The sequence below is a fragment of the Alosa sapidissima genome, chromosome 12 (genome assembly GCF_018492685.1).
Source record: "Alosa sapidissima isolate fAloSap1 chromosome 12, fAloSap1.pri, whole genome shotgun sequence".
Lineage (NCBI taxonomy): Eukaryota > Metazoa > Chordata > Actinopteri > Clupeiformes > Clupeidae > Alosa > Alosa sapidissima.
The window spans coordinates 34,132,865-34,148,882 of NC_055968.1; the positions used below are offsets into that span (position 1 = coordinate 34,132,865).

A 16,018-nucleotide genomic window follows, 5' to 3' on the forward strand; every position below is an offset into this window, starting at 1 on the left:
GTTTTCTTGTCTTGTTTAGCTAACGTTACCTATGCTGCTCATCTTATTTTGGGGGGTTTTCCAAGAGCAAGGTGCAAAAGCATGGCCTCCCTCATTTCACCTTGCCCTTGGGTCTGCTTTAGCTTCATTCTGTTGCAGGATGCGGCTTGCTCACAGAAACGGTCATCACTTTTTAATAGGGGTCGTCCTTAAATCAGATTTATTCTGTCTTGTAATCATGTAACATGGTTATTATCTAAATTTAATCTTACTTTATTCATCTTTTCTTCGTTTCGTTTGTTCCAGGGCTTTGGCTTGGTGGCATTTGTGCAGCTGGCACCTTGTGCACTGGGTCTGGGTGCTTGTGGGTTGTCTCATTAGTACTGCTGCACGAATAAGGCCAACTCGGGCCACCATGCATCAAATCATGCATCATGAGCTTCTGCAATTGCAGGCTCTATTTCTTCTGCTCTAACCCTGAGCATTTGCAACTGCAAGCTCTATTTCTTCTGCTCTAACCCTGAGCATCTGCAACGGCAAGCTCTATTTCTTCTGCTCTAACCCTGAGCATTTGCAACTGCAAGCTCTATTTCTTCTGCTCTAACCCTGAGCATTTGCAACGGCAAGCTCTATTTCTGCTGCTCTAACCCTGAGCATTTGCAACGGCAAGCTCTATTTCTTCTGCTCTAACCCTGAGCATTTGCAACGGCAAGCTCTATTTCTTCTGCTCTAACCCTGAGCATTTGCAACTGCAAGCTCTATTTCTGCTCTAACCCTGAGCATTTGCAACTGCAAGCTCTATTTCTTCTGCTCTAACCCTGAGCATTTGCAACTGCAAGCTCTATTTCTGCTCTAACCCTGAGCATTTGCAACTGCAAGCTCTATTTCTGCTCTAACCCTGAGCATTTGCAACTGCAAGCTCTATTTCTGCTCTAACCCTGAGCATTTGCAACGGCAAGCTCTATTTCTTCTGCTCTAACCCTGAGCATTTGCAACTGCAAGCTCTATTTCTGCTCTAACCCTGAGCATTTGCAACTGCAAGCTCTATTTCTGCTGCTCTAACCCTGAGCATTTGCAACGGCAAGCTCTATTTCTTCTGCTCTAACCCTGAGCATTTGCAACTGCAAGCTCTATTTCTTCTGCTCTAACCCTGAGCATTTGCAACTGCAAGCTCTATTTCTGCTCTAACCCTGAGCATTTGCAACGGCAAGCTCTATTTCTGCTCTAACCCTGAGCATTTGCAACTGCAGGCTCTATTTCTGCTCTAACCCTGAGCATTTGCAACGGCAGGCTCTATTTCTGCTCTAACCCTGAGCATTTGCAACTGCAAGCTCTATTTCTGCTCTAACCCTGAGCATTTGCAACTGCAAGCTCTATTTCTGCTCTAACCCTGAGCATTTGCAACTGCAAGCTCTATTTCTGCTGCTCTAACCCTGAGCATTTGCAACTGCAAGCTCTATTTCTGCTCTAACCCTGAGCATTTGCAACTGCAAGCTCTATTTCTGCTGCTCTAACCCTGAGCATTTGCAACTGCAAGCTCTATTTCTGCTCTAACCCTGAGCATTTGCAACTGCAAGCTCTATTTCTGCTCTAACCCTGAGCATTTGCAACTGCAGGCTATATTTCTTCTGCTCTAACCCTGAGCATTTGCAACTGCAGGCTCTATTTCTGCTTCACTGCCCTGAGCATCTGCAACTGCAGTCTCTATTCCCCTGCTCTGACCCTGAGCATCTGCAACTGCAGGCTCTATTTCCCTGCTCTGACCCTGGGCATCTGCAGGCTCTATTCCCCTGCTCTAACCCTGAGCATTTGCAACTGCAAGCTCATTGCCCTGTATGTCATTTGGGGGGCAATTGTGGCCTACTGGTTAGGGCTTCGGGCTTGCAACCTGAGGGTTGCCGGTTTGTTCCCCGACCAGTAGGAGTGGCTGAAACGCCCTTGAGCAAGGCACCTGACCCATCAATGTTCCCTGAGCGCCGCTGTAGCAAAGCAGTTCACCGCTTTGGGTTAGTGTGTGCGTTTCACCTCACTGTGTGTTCACTGTGTGCTCTGTGGTCACTAATTCACGGATGGGATAAATGCAGAGACCAAATTCCTTGTACACATATGAAAGTATCCTATACCGAGAAACCTGATTTGCATTTAAATTTTCATGTTAGTTAACGACATCTGCAAGCTTGACTCCCTTCTATAGCACCAAATCAATCTTAAATCTTTGAGTTACAGGTGGTTGAATTATTATCAAATCATGAGTTATCTTTTATTTATATCTATATATTAATAGTATATTTATTCAGGTCATCGGATACTCTTTCTTGCTTTCTCTGATTCATCTTCTGGGTTACAACATGCACTGTTTAATATTGTTATGCTCTTTCAGAGAGGATGACCATCTAAACATTTCTGGTGGGTATCTTTATTTCTTATTCTCTGGGGGTAGGCTCTGCCACCTGCCGTTGCATTCCGGCAGGATCTGCAGGGGTCTGCACATTCAGTGACCTGGACCGAGGACGAGGCCTATGCCAAAGACTATCTTATTGTTGCTTATGTATTTTGTGTATCCTTTGATGGATTAAAACATGTGTTAACTTTCATTATACTTCCCTGAGTCTTTCTGATAGAACTATTTATTATGAGGTCATTGTTTGCAGTTATGGCTCATTTTCCATTTTTTTTATTCACATTCAATAATCATCAAGTATTTCTGAGGTCAGGGTAATCTGGTTCAACATCTGTTACAGCACATTCATTCACTTCCACACTTTCAGGTGAACTTAATTCAAGAGTAGGTTGCAAGGCTACTGGTTTAACATTACGATTCAATTCCTGATCAGTTTCTTTCCTAATTTGCCTAATCATATTTTCTAGATCAGACAGATTACCTTGATAGCTAGCGCTGAATCTAGCCTTTCTGCGCTTTTGCCTTGTAAGACATATTGGTTTTGTGCTACCACTCTGTGGTCCATACGGATGGTGTTCAGGCAACACGTCAGTGGCACAGGGGTCCATGGGTGCCAGGTGGGCACAGGCACTGGAAGCCATTCACTTTGTCCTCACAGGTGCCACCGCTAAGGCACGGGTTGGAGCTGCACTCGTCAATGTTCACATCGCATTTTCTTCCCAGTGATGAAATACACACACACGCATAAATTTAGTCTTTTAATCAAAGCTTTTTTTTATTGAAAGCAGCTTATACTTGAGGGGCAATTCAAGTGAGTAGCTGATCAAGGAAGGAATGCATAGCAGGTCAAGGTGTGCATATCCAGAGAGGGAGAAGGAGTAAAAGAAACAGGCAGGCTACACCAGGCACATAAATGAGAGTTCTGTTTGTGGAGCGTGTGCTGCAACAATTAGATTTCGCTACAATCAATGGAATTGGCTACGCCTGACGTGATAGCGGCTTGTACATTTAAAAAATGTCTGGGGGGGTGGGGGGGTGCATGGCCACAATCGGATCCATGTGCCCGTGTGGACCTGGGTTTGAGTTTGACCCAGGTCATTTCCTGTCCCCACCCCATCTCTCTCCCACTCACTTCCTGTCACTCTCTTCACTGGCATAAAAGCCAAACTAATCTCTCTTTTTTTTAAATAGACCAGTCTTCTAAAACAATTTGCACAAAGCAAATTGCAAACTACAAACAGACCTAGTATAACCTAGCTGTAACAATGGGGAAGAAATTTGCAAGCTGCCATTCAGTCTCAGTCCAGAGGAGGGAGTGCTGAGGTCAATAGGATACATATTGGGAAGTGGTGGTTGGAGATCTCTGAGTGTATGCCCGAATGTGTCTGTAGTATTGTTCAACCGGGGCTTGGCAAACCAATTCAAGGTTGGCGAGAGAAGCATGCACAGCAGAACTGCTGCCGTGGAATCTGCTTGGCCAGTACCATCCCAGGTAACACACCCACCTAGGGCCCGTGTGGGTTGGTTGTGGGCTGACAAGTGGGCATACCCAGCCGGGGCCAAGCTAATTTGTCCTCGGGTTCCATGGTGGCCCTACTTGGGTAAGCCCAGGTGGGCTGATGACCCAGGACTCACCCATCTAGGGCCTACAGGAATCTGTCCAGGCATTCAGATTTACTTAGTATTGTAACATCAATGTTAATGGAAAGTCATTTTGAGGTGAAAGACCTCAAGATGAAGTCTTGACAAACATTTTTGAATATGCTGTTCCACAGTATTCAGAAGCATTCATTGTGGAGGGAAACACGTGACATGGAACCACTGATACTTTGTGCATGCTCAATACCTAACACACTCATGGTGGGTACAAAGCATGAATCATCTGAAAGCATAACATTAGATACAACTCCAAATTCTATTTTAGTAACTCTCTTTACGAAAACCCATTTGAAAGTGTTTTCACAGAGTTCTTGCAAAGGCTCAAACCTCAAAACCAAAGGCTCAAAGAGCCAAACCATATGTGAGTGCCTACTGGGACACAAAAAGTGCACCAGAGCAATGTGTCTCTGTGTCTACAGTAAGGGTAGCGCCAAGGCTATCTGTGCATGGGTGTGTGTGTCTAATGAATGCCTGAGAGGGAAGAAATAGAAGGATAGAGGGAGAGAGAAAAAACGAGTAGTGTGGTGAGACACGGCAAAATAAAATGTCTATAAATATGAATGTGTGAAAATGTGTTTGTACGTGACACGTGAGTATGAATAATTTGAGGTGGGAGTATGTCAATATATATATTTGCATAGAAATCCATGTGCCAGTTTGTTTGTTTCCTCCTGATATGTGGAGGAAAGTTTCGACATATTAAATGGATAAAATGGAAGAATGTCCAAGTTTTCAAGATTGATTCAATGAAAATGACATCATCATTACAAAGTGTTTCATCATAAAAAATGAAACCCCTCGTCATCTTTAGGCAAAGACTCATCTACACTATAATAAGTCCTGTGAGTCCATGCATCCAAAAAAAACCAACCACTCTACTTGAATGATTGATTGTTTGACTGATCAAGCTGGCTACGGTCACGTGTGCATTATTTGTGTGTGTGTGTATGTGTGTGTGTGCGTGCGTGTGTGTGTGTGGCATGTATGTGTGCGCGCGCGCGTGTGTGTGTGTGTGTGTGTGCGTGCGCACCTGGCATGCAGATGCATGTGTATTTTCCAATCTAGACTCGGAAGATGAGATCGTTCTAGAAAGGGTTGGACAGGTGCTCACAGCGTGGCCCTGTGTATCCCTGGGCGCAGTTACAGGTGAACGAGCCCTCTGTGTTCATACACAGCCCATTGTGCTGACAAGGGCCTATACCTGAAGGGAGGGAGGGAGGGCGGGTCACACAGTGTACGAGAGATCAGACTCATATACACATACAACCACCGATGTGTTACTAAAGCTACCAAAGTCACAATGAAGATTCAGATTATGTATTAACACAGTATTTAGTTTATTTTAAGTGTAACTTTACGGAGAGGAGTATACACAGCAAGTTGATGGACAAAAATCCCTGCCCTTTATCAGAGTGAGTGGTCACTCTCAGATAAGAAAGCTTTGTGTGTGTGTGTGTGTGTGTGTGTGTGTGCGTTCTTACCGACGCTGCACTCATCGATGTCCTCGTAGCAGGTGCTGCCCCTGTACCCTGACTGGCACATGCAGTTGTACATGCCATTGATGGGGTTGGTGAAACACTGAGAGCCATCGCGGCAGGGGCTGCTCATGCAGGCGTCGGTTAAGTGACACAGCAAGCCTGAGGGAAACCACGGCGACAAGCAGCGTCAGTACCTGTATCAGCGGCTGGTCCCACAGACGAGGAGTCATTTCAACATGTCAGAAATTGTGCAAACGCAACTGGCTATGGGGCAAGAGCATAGGTTCATGTCAATCATAGCTGCACACTAATTCACGGATTGGGATAAATGCAGAAACCAAATTTCCCTCACGGGATCAAAAGAGTATATACTTTATACTCGTAATAAAAAAACACGGTTATTTATGAGACAGAGTTTAACCGCTATAAAGGACACAAAGCTAACGCAAGGGCAACATTGTAGCGAAAACACAGCGTGACATGAACATGACCCAGTGGAACCACTATTATTGATCACTGTGGAGTGTGGACACTCCTAACATTACAATTACAGTTGCCTTTATAGTTATCGTTCCCGGCCCTTAAGCCGCAAAACTAGGGACCCTGGTGCATGACGCCGTGAGCCTGCAGTCTACCTGTCCGGCCGTGGGGGCACATGCAGATGAAGGACGCCACGCGGTCCACACAGGTAGATCCCTGCATGCAGACGGCTGTGGCACAGTCGTCGATGTTCTCCGAGCAGTCCGGGCCACTCCAGCCGTTGACGCACACACAGTTGTAGCTGCCCAGCGTGTTGTAGCATGTGCCACCGTGCTGGCAGGTGTTGGGCTGCAGGTGGCACTCGTCCACATCGTCTGTGCAGTACTGACCTGCAGCGAGGAAGAGGAGGAGGAGGGGGAGGAGGAGGAGGGAGAGAAGAGAAGACATAGAAATATTAAGGAGTTAATAAAGTTTGAGCACGGAGAGACAGATGTCAATAAAGAAAGTATACCGAGATATATTCATATACCTGTCCATTCGGGTGGACACTGGCAGTTGTAGGTGTTGACTCCAGCCATACAGGTTCCTCCATTCTGGCAGTCATCGATGTTAATCTCGCAGTTTGTTCCATTGAATCCTGCCACAAACCCATGTAACAGGCAGGGCTTGAAAACAAAATTATTTTTCAAACGTTCCGTTCCGAACGGTTCAGGTAGGCCTATGTTTAACGTTTTCGTTCTTGCATGCGTTCCGCCACCAACAAATCGGTCCTGAACCGGTTCGGAATGCAAAATATTGTTCGTTCTTAAAGTTCGGGCAGTGTTTGGCGGGCCTATCAAGTCTATTTTTGTGGACTTTACCTTAGAATAGACGTACTCATTATTTCCCCTTGATTTAGCCTATACCGTAGCTATGCCCAAAAATAATAAATCACAGGTGGCATCCAAACACATTCAGATGGGCTATCCATCCCATAGCCTACAGACTTACTGTAGGCCTAACCTATGCCTATAAATAATTTCTTATTAAAAATATTTCTGGATACGTGCTAAACTCCTTACCTGGTTGTAGCCTAAGTTTTATCCATATGGAGATCTTCAAAGGCTTGCGCTATAATTCCAACCCTGTTTATAAACGAACCTGTCTGTTGCTGACAAGGCCTATCTCAAATTTCCCGTTTAACTCTTCTACATAGAATAGGCTATAATTGCGCAAACATTTCAAATCCCGACTTTAAAACGACAAGGCGTGGACAGGCAAAATAGGCTATTACGCATAGGCTACAAACAATTTCCAAATGAGTTTCAGTAGCCTACACTACGAGCTGGCCTAAGATCCGAAGTGGCAGACGGATAGGTTACATTACAACAGCAAGACAAAATATACACATTTGGACCAAAGGTCCATTTATTCCTTTTTTTTTTTTTTTTCAAACTGCAGAAATCAAATTATTAGGCTGTTATATAGAGAACGAAAAAAAACGTTATTAACCGGTTTTGTGGATTTCAGAATAACGTTTCTGTTCCGGAACAGTTGAAGACCATTTTGTTTTCGTTTCCGTTTCCGCTCCTCATAAAATTCCGTTCGTTTTCGGTTTTCGTTTTCGTTCCTTGAACCGTTTCGGAGCCCTGGTAACAGGTCATTAAAATAAAGACATTAAGAAAAGGTAAACAGGAGGAGGAGCAGCAGGAGCAGCTTCACACCTGTATCCTCTCTCTATCTCTCTCTCTTTCTTTCTCTATCTCTCTCTTTCTCTCCCTCTCTCTCTATTTCTTTCTCCCTCTTTCTCTTTTTTCTCTCTCTCTCCCCTCTCTCTTTTTGCATTATTTTTAGAAGAGTGCTCATTGTCTCCCCCCTCTCTCTTTCTATTTCTCTGTCTGTTTCTTTTTCTCTGTCTTTGTCTCTCTCTATTTCTCTGTCTCTCACTTGTGTTATTGTGTGTTTTTGGTTACAGTTGTCTGGCAGCTGTTCCAACAGCTGTCTGGTTATTGTGAATGTCTCCTTCAATGCAGATGGCTATAACATTGTCTTTCTCTCTCTTTCTTTCTTTCTCTCTCTATATAAATAAATAATTTCTGTATCCGTCGGTGTGCGTTACGTGTAGAACTTCCCAACTTTCTCCTTCCCATCCACTCTCGCCGTCAGCCCTCACCTGGCAGGCAGTGGCACTGATAGTTGAAGTCGGAGGTGGGTCGGCAGGTGCCTTGGTTTTGGCACGGCGTGGACGAGCAGGGCTGGTAGGGGGTCTCACAGTGCCGTCCGGTGAAGCCCTGCGGGCAGTGGCACTGGTAGGAGCCGAGCGTGTTTATGCACTGCCCTTTGTTGTGGCACCCTGGCGACGACGCAGAGGCGTCAGTACACTCGTCCGTGTCGTTCTTGCAGTGCGGGCCCTCCCATCCGGACGGGCATGTGCACAAATACGCGCCACTGGACTGGACTGCGCAAGTGCCACCGTTGGCGCATGGGTTGGAGACGCAGCTGTCCACTTGCTCGTGACCTGTGTGTGTGTGTGTGGAGGGGGACAAAAGCAAAGTGGGCATGGGGGTCAGGAAAAGCTCACCCGACACATCACAGGCTCACGACGTTCCTGTCCGCATGTGCGATCCCACAGCCTGCGCCTGCGCCTGCACGGTCATTATTTACAGTCTGCAGAAATGCAGGCAAGACAGAACACACACAAACACACAAACACACACACACATACACACACGTACAACCATCACATGTGCTGCAAACAAGGAGGGTGGCCAAGAGTCAAGAATGTGCACACGCACACACACACACACACCCACACACGAGCAGCACAGTGAGGTAGCAGCAGGGAGTCTGCTGGCCCAGAGGAACAATGGCAAGGAGGCACACCAGACGACAGCGCCAGACCCGAGCAACAAACAAGAGGATCACTCAGTCACACTTTTTCAGCACACACACACACACACACATCACAGCCATCTAAACTGGGTAAATACATGCGCTGGCCGTGACCCACGCAACACAACCCATATCATGCAAAGTCGTGTGCCATGGCCCATGGAAACTGGAACAAAATACTGCATTTTTGTTTGTTTGTTTAGTTTGTTTGTATTCGTTATTGCATTGTATTTGAGCTGCCTTGACAACACAGCATCTGTTCTAGAATCTTTGATCTGCATCTTCCATGCGCCTTCTCTGTTTCTCACTTCTGAAATAGCCTCAGCAGCCGAGATTAACATTAATCGTGGGCTACAGTCGACCTAGACCGTGGGGAATGAATGTGGCTCAGTACGACCAAGGTAGACAACGCGGCTCTACGGCCCTGGCTGGATCTATCCCGCGGTGATCTACCGCTAGCACAGGCCAATCAAGTCGGCAGGTAGGGCCTATGCGACCGACACCCCAAAACTCCCCGATTAATCATAGCTTCATATTCAATAGATGAGCCCACAGGATGAAATGTAATACTCACAAAACCAAACATCAACATCATCTGGTTCACACAATATAACAAATCAACCCTTATTTTCATAAAATAAAAGCTGTGTTATACTCGAAAAATGGGTTCTTTTAAATAGAATAATTTCTTTACTTCTTTAAGTTGAACAGAATAATCTCCTTGAAGGGACGTTGTCTATATAGAGATCTAATTATGGTACCCACGTTTAATGCACAATCAGATGAACACAGAAATAGCTGATTTACCACGTATTGTATTGTAACAATTGCACCACAAACATCACATTTCCCCCGTATTGCATTTCATATATGACACAATCGCACAATAAACATCACTTCCCGCCTGGGTACATATGTATATGTAAATAGTATGTTCTGTATGGTTGCTTATACTTGTGTTTGTTTAAAGTATGCGGTTTTAATTGTGTTTGTATGCCATATCGTAAGGGTTTCCTTGCCCCCAACCTGCCTTCACGTTTGCAGTGCTGTGTGTATATCGTTTGCTCATCGAGATTTCCTACTGGTGTGAGAGACTGGTGTGAATCATAAGCATATGTATGCCGTGATTTATGAGCGTGATTCTTATGGTGTCGCTTTACTTTTGTTTACACGTTGTCTGCATGGTTGGGGGTGTTTAAACCTTTGGGTTTGTGGTAGTACAAGCCATATGTCCTTTATGAATTGTGAATAAATTATATTATCCATTGTCTGCCTTTTTGAAGCCACTGATTTACCTGTTTCAGGTGATATAGCTTAATAGCTGAATTTAATAGCTTTTGAAACCTGTGTTACAGTTATACCAAATCAACCCTTATTTTCATAAAATAAAAGCTGTGTTATACTCGAAAAATGGGTTCTTTTCAAATAGAATAATTTCTTTACTTCTTTCAGTTAAACAGAATAATCTCCTTGAAGGGACGTTGTCTATGCACCAAAAATAATAATAATCCAAAACAAAATCTCCGTAATGCAATCGGCACAACTTGCGCTCCTCCAAGCAATAATAGATCCACCGTGCTTTCGCCTATTTCCCAGTTTCCACTTCCAAAGAAAATCGCAGGCCCAACTTGCACAAATAAGTAAAGGACACAGTCAGCTGGCTCACCGATACCGAAGTTACTCCAGGACGTGAAAGTAATCCAAAAAGAGGTTGCGGGTATCACGATAGTCCATATAATCCAAAGAAAACAAACCTCCTGTAGCTTCTGTTAGACCCAAGCAATAGTTTTCTCTAACAGCGATTTACTACATGAAATCCATCCAGAGCGGCCTGCGTTCACTCTCACTGATTACAATAGTAGCCTCTCTCAGGCCTCCTTCGTTCATTCATAAAAAGACTGCGTCATTTGCCCACATGACCATTCACATTTTACAAATACGCACATTCGGCAAACCATTGACTATTGACATAACAAGCCACAAACCATGCACAAATTAGGAGATAAACTAAAAATAAAAAATATTCAAACGACCCCAATCTACATTTAGTTAGAAGGAAACATTTCTCATTTGCATTAATGCACTCTTCACCATACCTAATAATGCAAAATATACATTTTACAGAACAATCCCTTTCTATTTATGGACACACATTTGTGTAACAGGTAGTGTTACATAACCTGACCTAAGTTATTGGCAGGTGGCAATGGATGAAAAAACTAAAGCTAAGACCGCCGTGACCTTTTGGCTTATTTAAGTTCTAGCGTTTGATGGAAAAGGTGTTGGGGGAGCCTGTTGGAAACATATGCTTTGTGTACATAGATGATATAATGATCTATTCTTCTGATACCGCCCAACACCTTAAAGATATTGCCTTAGTCTTTTCCAAGTTGCACACAGCCAATTTGTCACTCAACTTCAAGAAATGTCACTTTTTCAAACAACAGCTGAAGTTTCTTGGGCACATTGTGACGGGTGAAGGCGTGGCAGTTGATCCCGATAAAACCAGTGCCATCTCGGACTGCCCCACACCACATGACGTGAAGTCTTTGCAGCGGTTTATGGGCATGGTGGGGTGGTATTATAAGTTCATTCCCCGATTTGCTGACTTGGCAACCCCGCTCAAGCGTTTGAAGAAGAAAGGGGTTGACTGGTGCTGGACTAAGGAGTGTCAGGACAGTGTCGATCAGCTCAAGACAGCCCTACAAATGGCTCCAGTGCTGGCACAGCCCGATCTGTCTTTGCCATTTCAGGTCCAGACTGATGCTAGTGCTGTTGGGTTTGGAGCTGTCCTGACACAGCAAACTGAATAAGGAGAGAAGGTAATTGGGTATGCTTCAAGAGCATTGAGAGGTGCAGAGCTAAATTACTCCGTATTTGAGAAGGAGTGTCTGGTGGTCATATGGGCCGTTGAAAAGTGGCGGCACTTCCTAGAGGTTCAGTTCGATCTGTTTACTGACCATGCTGCTCTTACGTGGGCTTTTAACAGCCCGAAGACTTCCTCCAGACTGACCTGGTGGACTTTACATCTACAGCAATTTACTTTTAAAGTTCAATACAGGAAAGGCTGTCACAACTGTCCCAGAAGCTTTGTCCCGGTCTGTAACACCTGAAACCGCCGTCTTAGCTTTGGCATGCCACACCAGCTTTAATCCTGGCGTACCATCATCTCTGGAGGAAATCGTGCATGCCCAGAGGAGCGATAAGGAAGTCCAAAAGTTGATGGCTGAGATGGATCCACATGATGACCACTCTGACCGGATTGGCTTTGAAGTGCTGCAAGATGTCCTTTACAGACGTGTTTCAACCAAAAATGATGGCATGAAATACCAGCTGGTGGTGCCCAAGAGTTTGGAGGTGTCATTTTTGCAGTACAGCCATGACAAGCCATTGGGGGCGCATTTGGGTAGACCTAAGACACTATTGAGGTTACTTGAAGTTGCCTGGTGGCCTACTATCTGGCATGATGTGTGGCAATATGTCAAGTGCTGTGCAATATACCAGAAGTATAAACCAGACAATAAAAAGCCTGCTGGTTTGATCCAGCAGACTATGGTAGAGAGCACATGGGAAATGTTAGGGGTGGATCTAATGGGCCCATTCCCTCGCAGTAAGGCTGGCCATCTATTCCTCTTTGTGGTTGTTGATTACTACACCAAATGGGTGGAGCTGTTTCCCTTGTGGGACAGCAAAACTCCCTCGCTTTGCAAGATACTCAAAGACGAGATCTTCACAAGATGGGGTGTTCCCAGATATTTGTTGTCTGATCGTGGGCCCCAATTTACCAGCCATCTCTTGCAAGGTCTTTGTAAGACCTGGGGTGTCACTCAAAAACTGACCACGAGCTACCATCCCCAGACTAATTTGACGGAAAGAGTGAACAGAGTCTTTAAGACAATGATCGCATCTGGTGTAGCTGACCACCACAATACCTGGGAAAAATGGCTGTCTGAATTCCGTTATGCCATCAACACTGCCAAGCAGGAGTCAACAGGAAGGACACCAGCAGAACTAGCCTTGGGAAGAAACCTTAAGGGACCTCTTGAGCGCTTGATCCATATCGCACCATCACCTCAGCAGCCTCAGTAAACAACACTGGAGAGACAAGCTCAACTGAACCAAGAAGTTAGACACAGAATGGGAGTGGCTAGGCAAAGTCAAGCCAAGTATTACAATGCCCACAGGAGGTCTGCGCAGTTCCTAGTAGGAGACTTGGTCTGGGTCAGGGCACACCCGCAGTCTAGCGCCATAGACAAATTCTCAGCCAAGCTAGCGCCCCGTTGGTCAGGTCCAGCTGTAGTACTGAGAAAATTGGGCCCTATTAACTACAAGGTTAGATGGGAAGACCAATCTAATAATGTAGACACTGTGAATGTTACTAACCTCAAACCCTACTTTGGTCCTGTAGTATGTCCCTCTGGATGCCCCGTACCTGGGGCCGTAGAAATGTATCTGTGTGTTGTCATGAAGACAGTTCAGTAAATATGCCAGCAGGCTAAAGACATGCCGTTGTCTGTGTTCATTTAAAATACAAATTACTACATGGTGTCAGAAGTGTTTCATGTTAAAACCAGCTCAGCCTTCGACATGAAAGTATAGTCAGTATAAGCAACTTTTCAAGGAAATCACCGTTAACGCATCAGCTCAAGCAAGATGTCCAGAGAAGAGAGAGAACGCGCGGGACCATCCTCTGCAGTTTGCGCCATTGATGCATTTCGCATTAGCCCTCCATTGAAGTTTGATTGCAGAGACATCCAAAATTGGCCCAAATGGATTAGGCGATTCAAAAGGTACAGAGTAGTGTCTGGTTTGGATAAAAAGGATGAGGCATTCCAGGTGAACACATTGATATATTCCATGAGAGATGAGGCAGAGGATATCTTACATGCGTCGGCGATACAAGGGGACAAGGTAATCTATGAGAAAGTAAAAGACTGTTTCAATAAACATTTCATTGGAGAACACAACATCATTTTCGAGAGGGCCAGGTTTAACATGCGAAAACAAGAGCCGGGGGAAACAGCTGAGTGCTTTGTTTCCGCAGTCCACAAATTGGCGGAATATTGCAAGTTTGGGACTCTCAAAGATGAACTGATACATGATCGTATAGTAGATAGATAGATAGATAGATAGATAGATACTTTATTGATCCCCAGGGGAAATTCAAGGTCTCAGCAGCATACAGACAACACAAACATATTCTTTAACAGCAGAAAGAGTAATTAAAGTATATAATATAAAAACACAACTAAGCAATAAGGACAGTAGAAGATAAAGAATATGCTAAATATACTAAAATACAAATTATACACTTAAATACAATATATAAAAATATACTAAAATACAAATTACAAAAATACAATTTATACTAACACTTAATCTAAATCAATTCTAAAAACAGTATCCACATAGTGGTGATTAATCAATCAGAGGCGCTTGCAATGACTGAGGCAGTGACTGAGCCTGTGATTCTCTGTGCATAGTAAGGTATGGTAAGGAGCTCTAAGGTGCTCTGTGTGAATGAGTGTCATGGTGGTAGTGCAATGGTGATAGTGCAAATGAGTAAGTCCAACAGTGCAACAATGCAGAAATAAAGTAAAGTAAAGTCTATATATCTATATATTTAACTATTTAAGAAAATGTGTGGTCACAGTTCGGCTGTGGCATGGAGGGGGGGGGGGGGGGTATGCATATGTGCTAATGTGCTAATATAGCACGCAAACAGTGAGGCATAAAGACAGTGGTAAAAGTGGCTAGTGGACAGACAGTACCAAACATGGAGGGGGTGAAGAGGCAGACAGACTATGCAGAGAAGTCTATCTCTCCTCTTCCCTTAAGTGAGGCATTGAACAGTTCAATGGCCCTGGGGACAAATGACTTTCTCAGTCTGTCAGTTGTGCAAGGCAGTGAGTGAAGTCTCCAGCTGATCAGGCTCTTCGCTTAACAATAGTGCTGTGGAGTGGGTGACGCTCATTGTCCAAGATGTTGATCAGTTTGTTCAGGGTCCTTTTGTCAGATAGTGAAGTGATGCACTCCAGTTCAGCTCCCACTACAGAGCCAGCTTTCCTTACCAGCCTGTCAATTCGCCCCGCATCCTTCTTCCTTGTGCTTCCTCCCCAACATACTACTGCATAGAACATCCTGAGGAGCTTACTGCACACATTGAAGGACCGCAGCCTCCTCAGGAAGTACAGCCTGCTCTGCCCTTTCTTGTAGAGTGCATCAGTGTTGGCTGACCAGTCCAGTTTATTGTCCAGGTGGAGACCCAGATACTTGTAGGTGCTAACCACCTCCACATTGACCCCATCAATGTGGACTGGTAGCAGAGTGGGCTTAGACCTGCGGAAATCCACCACCATCTCCTTGGTCTTTGAAGTGTTAAGTTGAAGATGATTGAGTTTGCACCATTGCACAAAGTCCTCCACCAGGCTCCTGTACTCCTCCTCCTGCCCGTTCCTGATACACCCCACAATTGCAGTATCATCAGAAAACTTCTGCATGTGGCATGACTCGGTGTTGTAGCAGAAGTCAGATGTGTACAGGGTGAACAGGACTGCAGAGAGCACAGTTCCCTGTGGTGCTCCGGTGCTGCAGATTACAGTGTCAGAGAGACAGTTCTTCAGTCTGACGAACTGTGGTCCCTCGGTCAGGTAATCTGTAATCCAGGTTACCAGGTGAGCGTCCACACCCATCTGCAAGAGCTTGTCTCCCAATCTGAGGGGCTGGATGGCGACTACGCCGCTCCGTCCAGCATTGTTTTTATGTGTCAATGTCTTGTGTGTGGAGCGCTTTGGATTGTACTAAGTACATGTTAAATGCGCTTTATAAATAAAAATGACTTGACTTGACTTGACTTGACATTGCTGGTTATCCAAGGCTTGTTGTTGGGAAAGCAGCGTACAGTTCTGGTGGGAACAACAATGTCCATGCAGAAGTTCAGGTAGTCAGTTGTGCACTGTGTGACATTCTCTAAGTCCTCTCCATTCTGTAACACACTCCAGTCAGTACACTCGAAGCAGTCTCTCAGAGCCTCATCCACTTCGGGTGTCCACTTCCTGAAGGTGCGTGTGGCAACTGGTAGCCTCTGTACTTTGGGCTTGTACATTGGCTGGAGATGAATGAGGTTGTGGTCTGACTTTCCCAGTGGGGG

At 45.0% G+C, this 16,018-nt stretch overlaps 1 protein-coding gene across 1 annotated transcript; it reads right to left on the reverse strand.

Annotated features, from left to right (window-relative positions):
• Positions 1–4,499: 4,499 nt before the first annotated feature.
• LOC121678559 (neurogenic locus notch homolog protein 1-like) lies at positions 4,500–8,537 on the reverse strand. Its single transcript, XM_042058178.1, is given in 6 exon segments — positions 4,500–4,510; positions 5,070–5,240; positions 5,521–5,676; positions 6,153–6,386; positions 6,527–6,634; positions 8,150–8,537. Coding segments are annotated over 6 exon segments (1,068 nt in total).
• Positions 8,538–16,018: the final 7,481 nt, after the last annotated feature.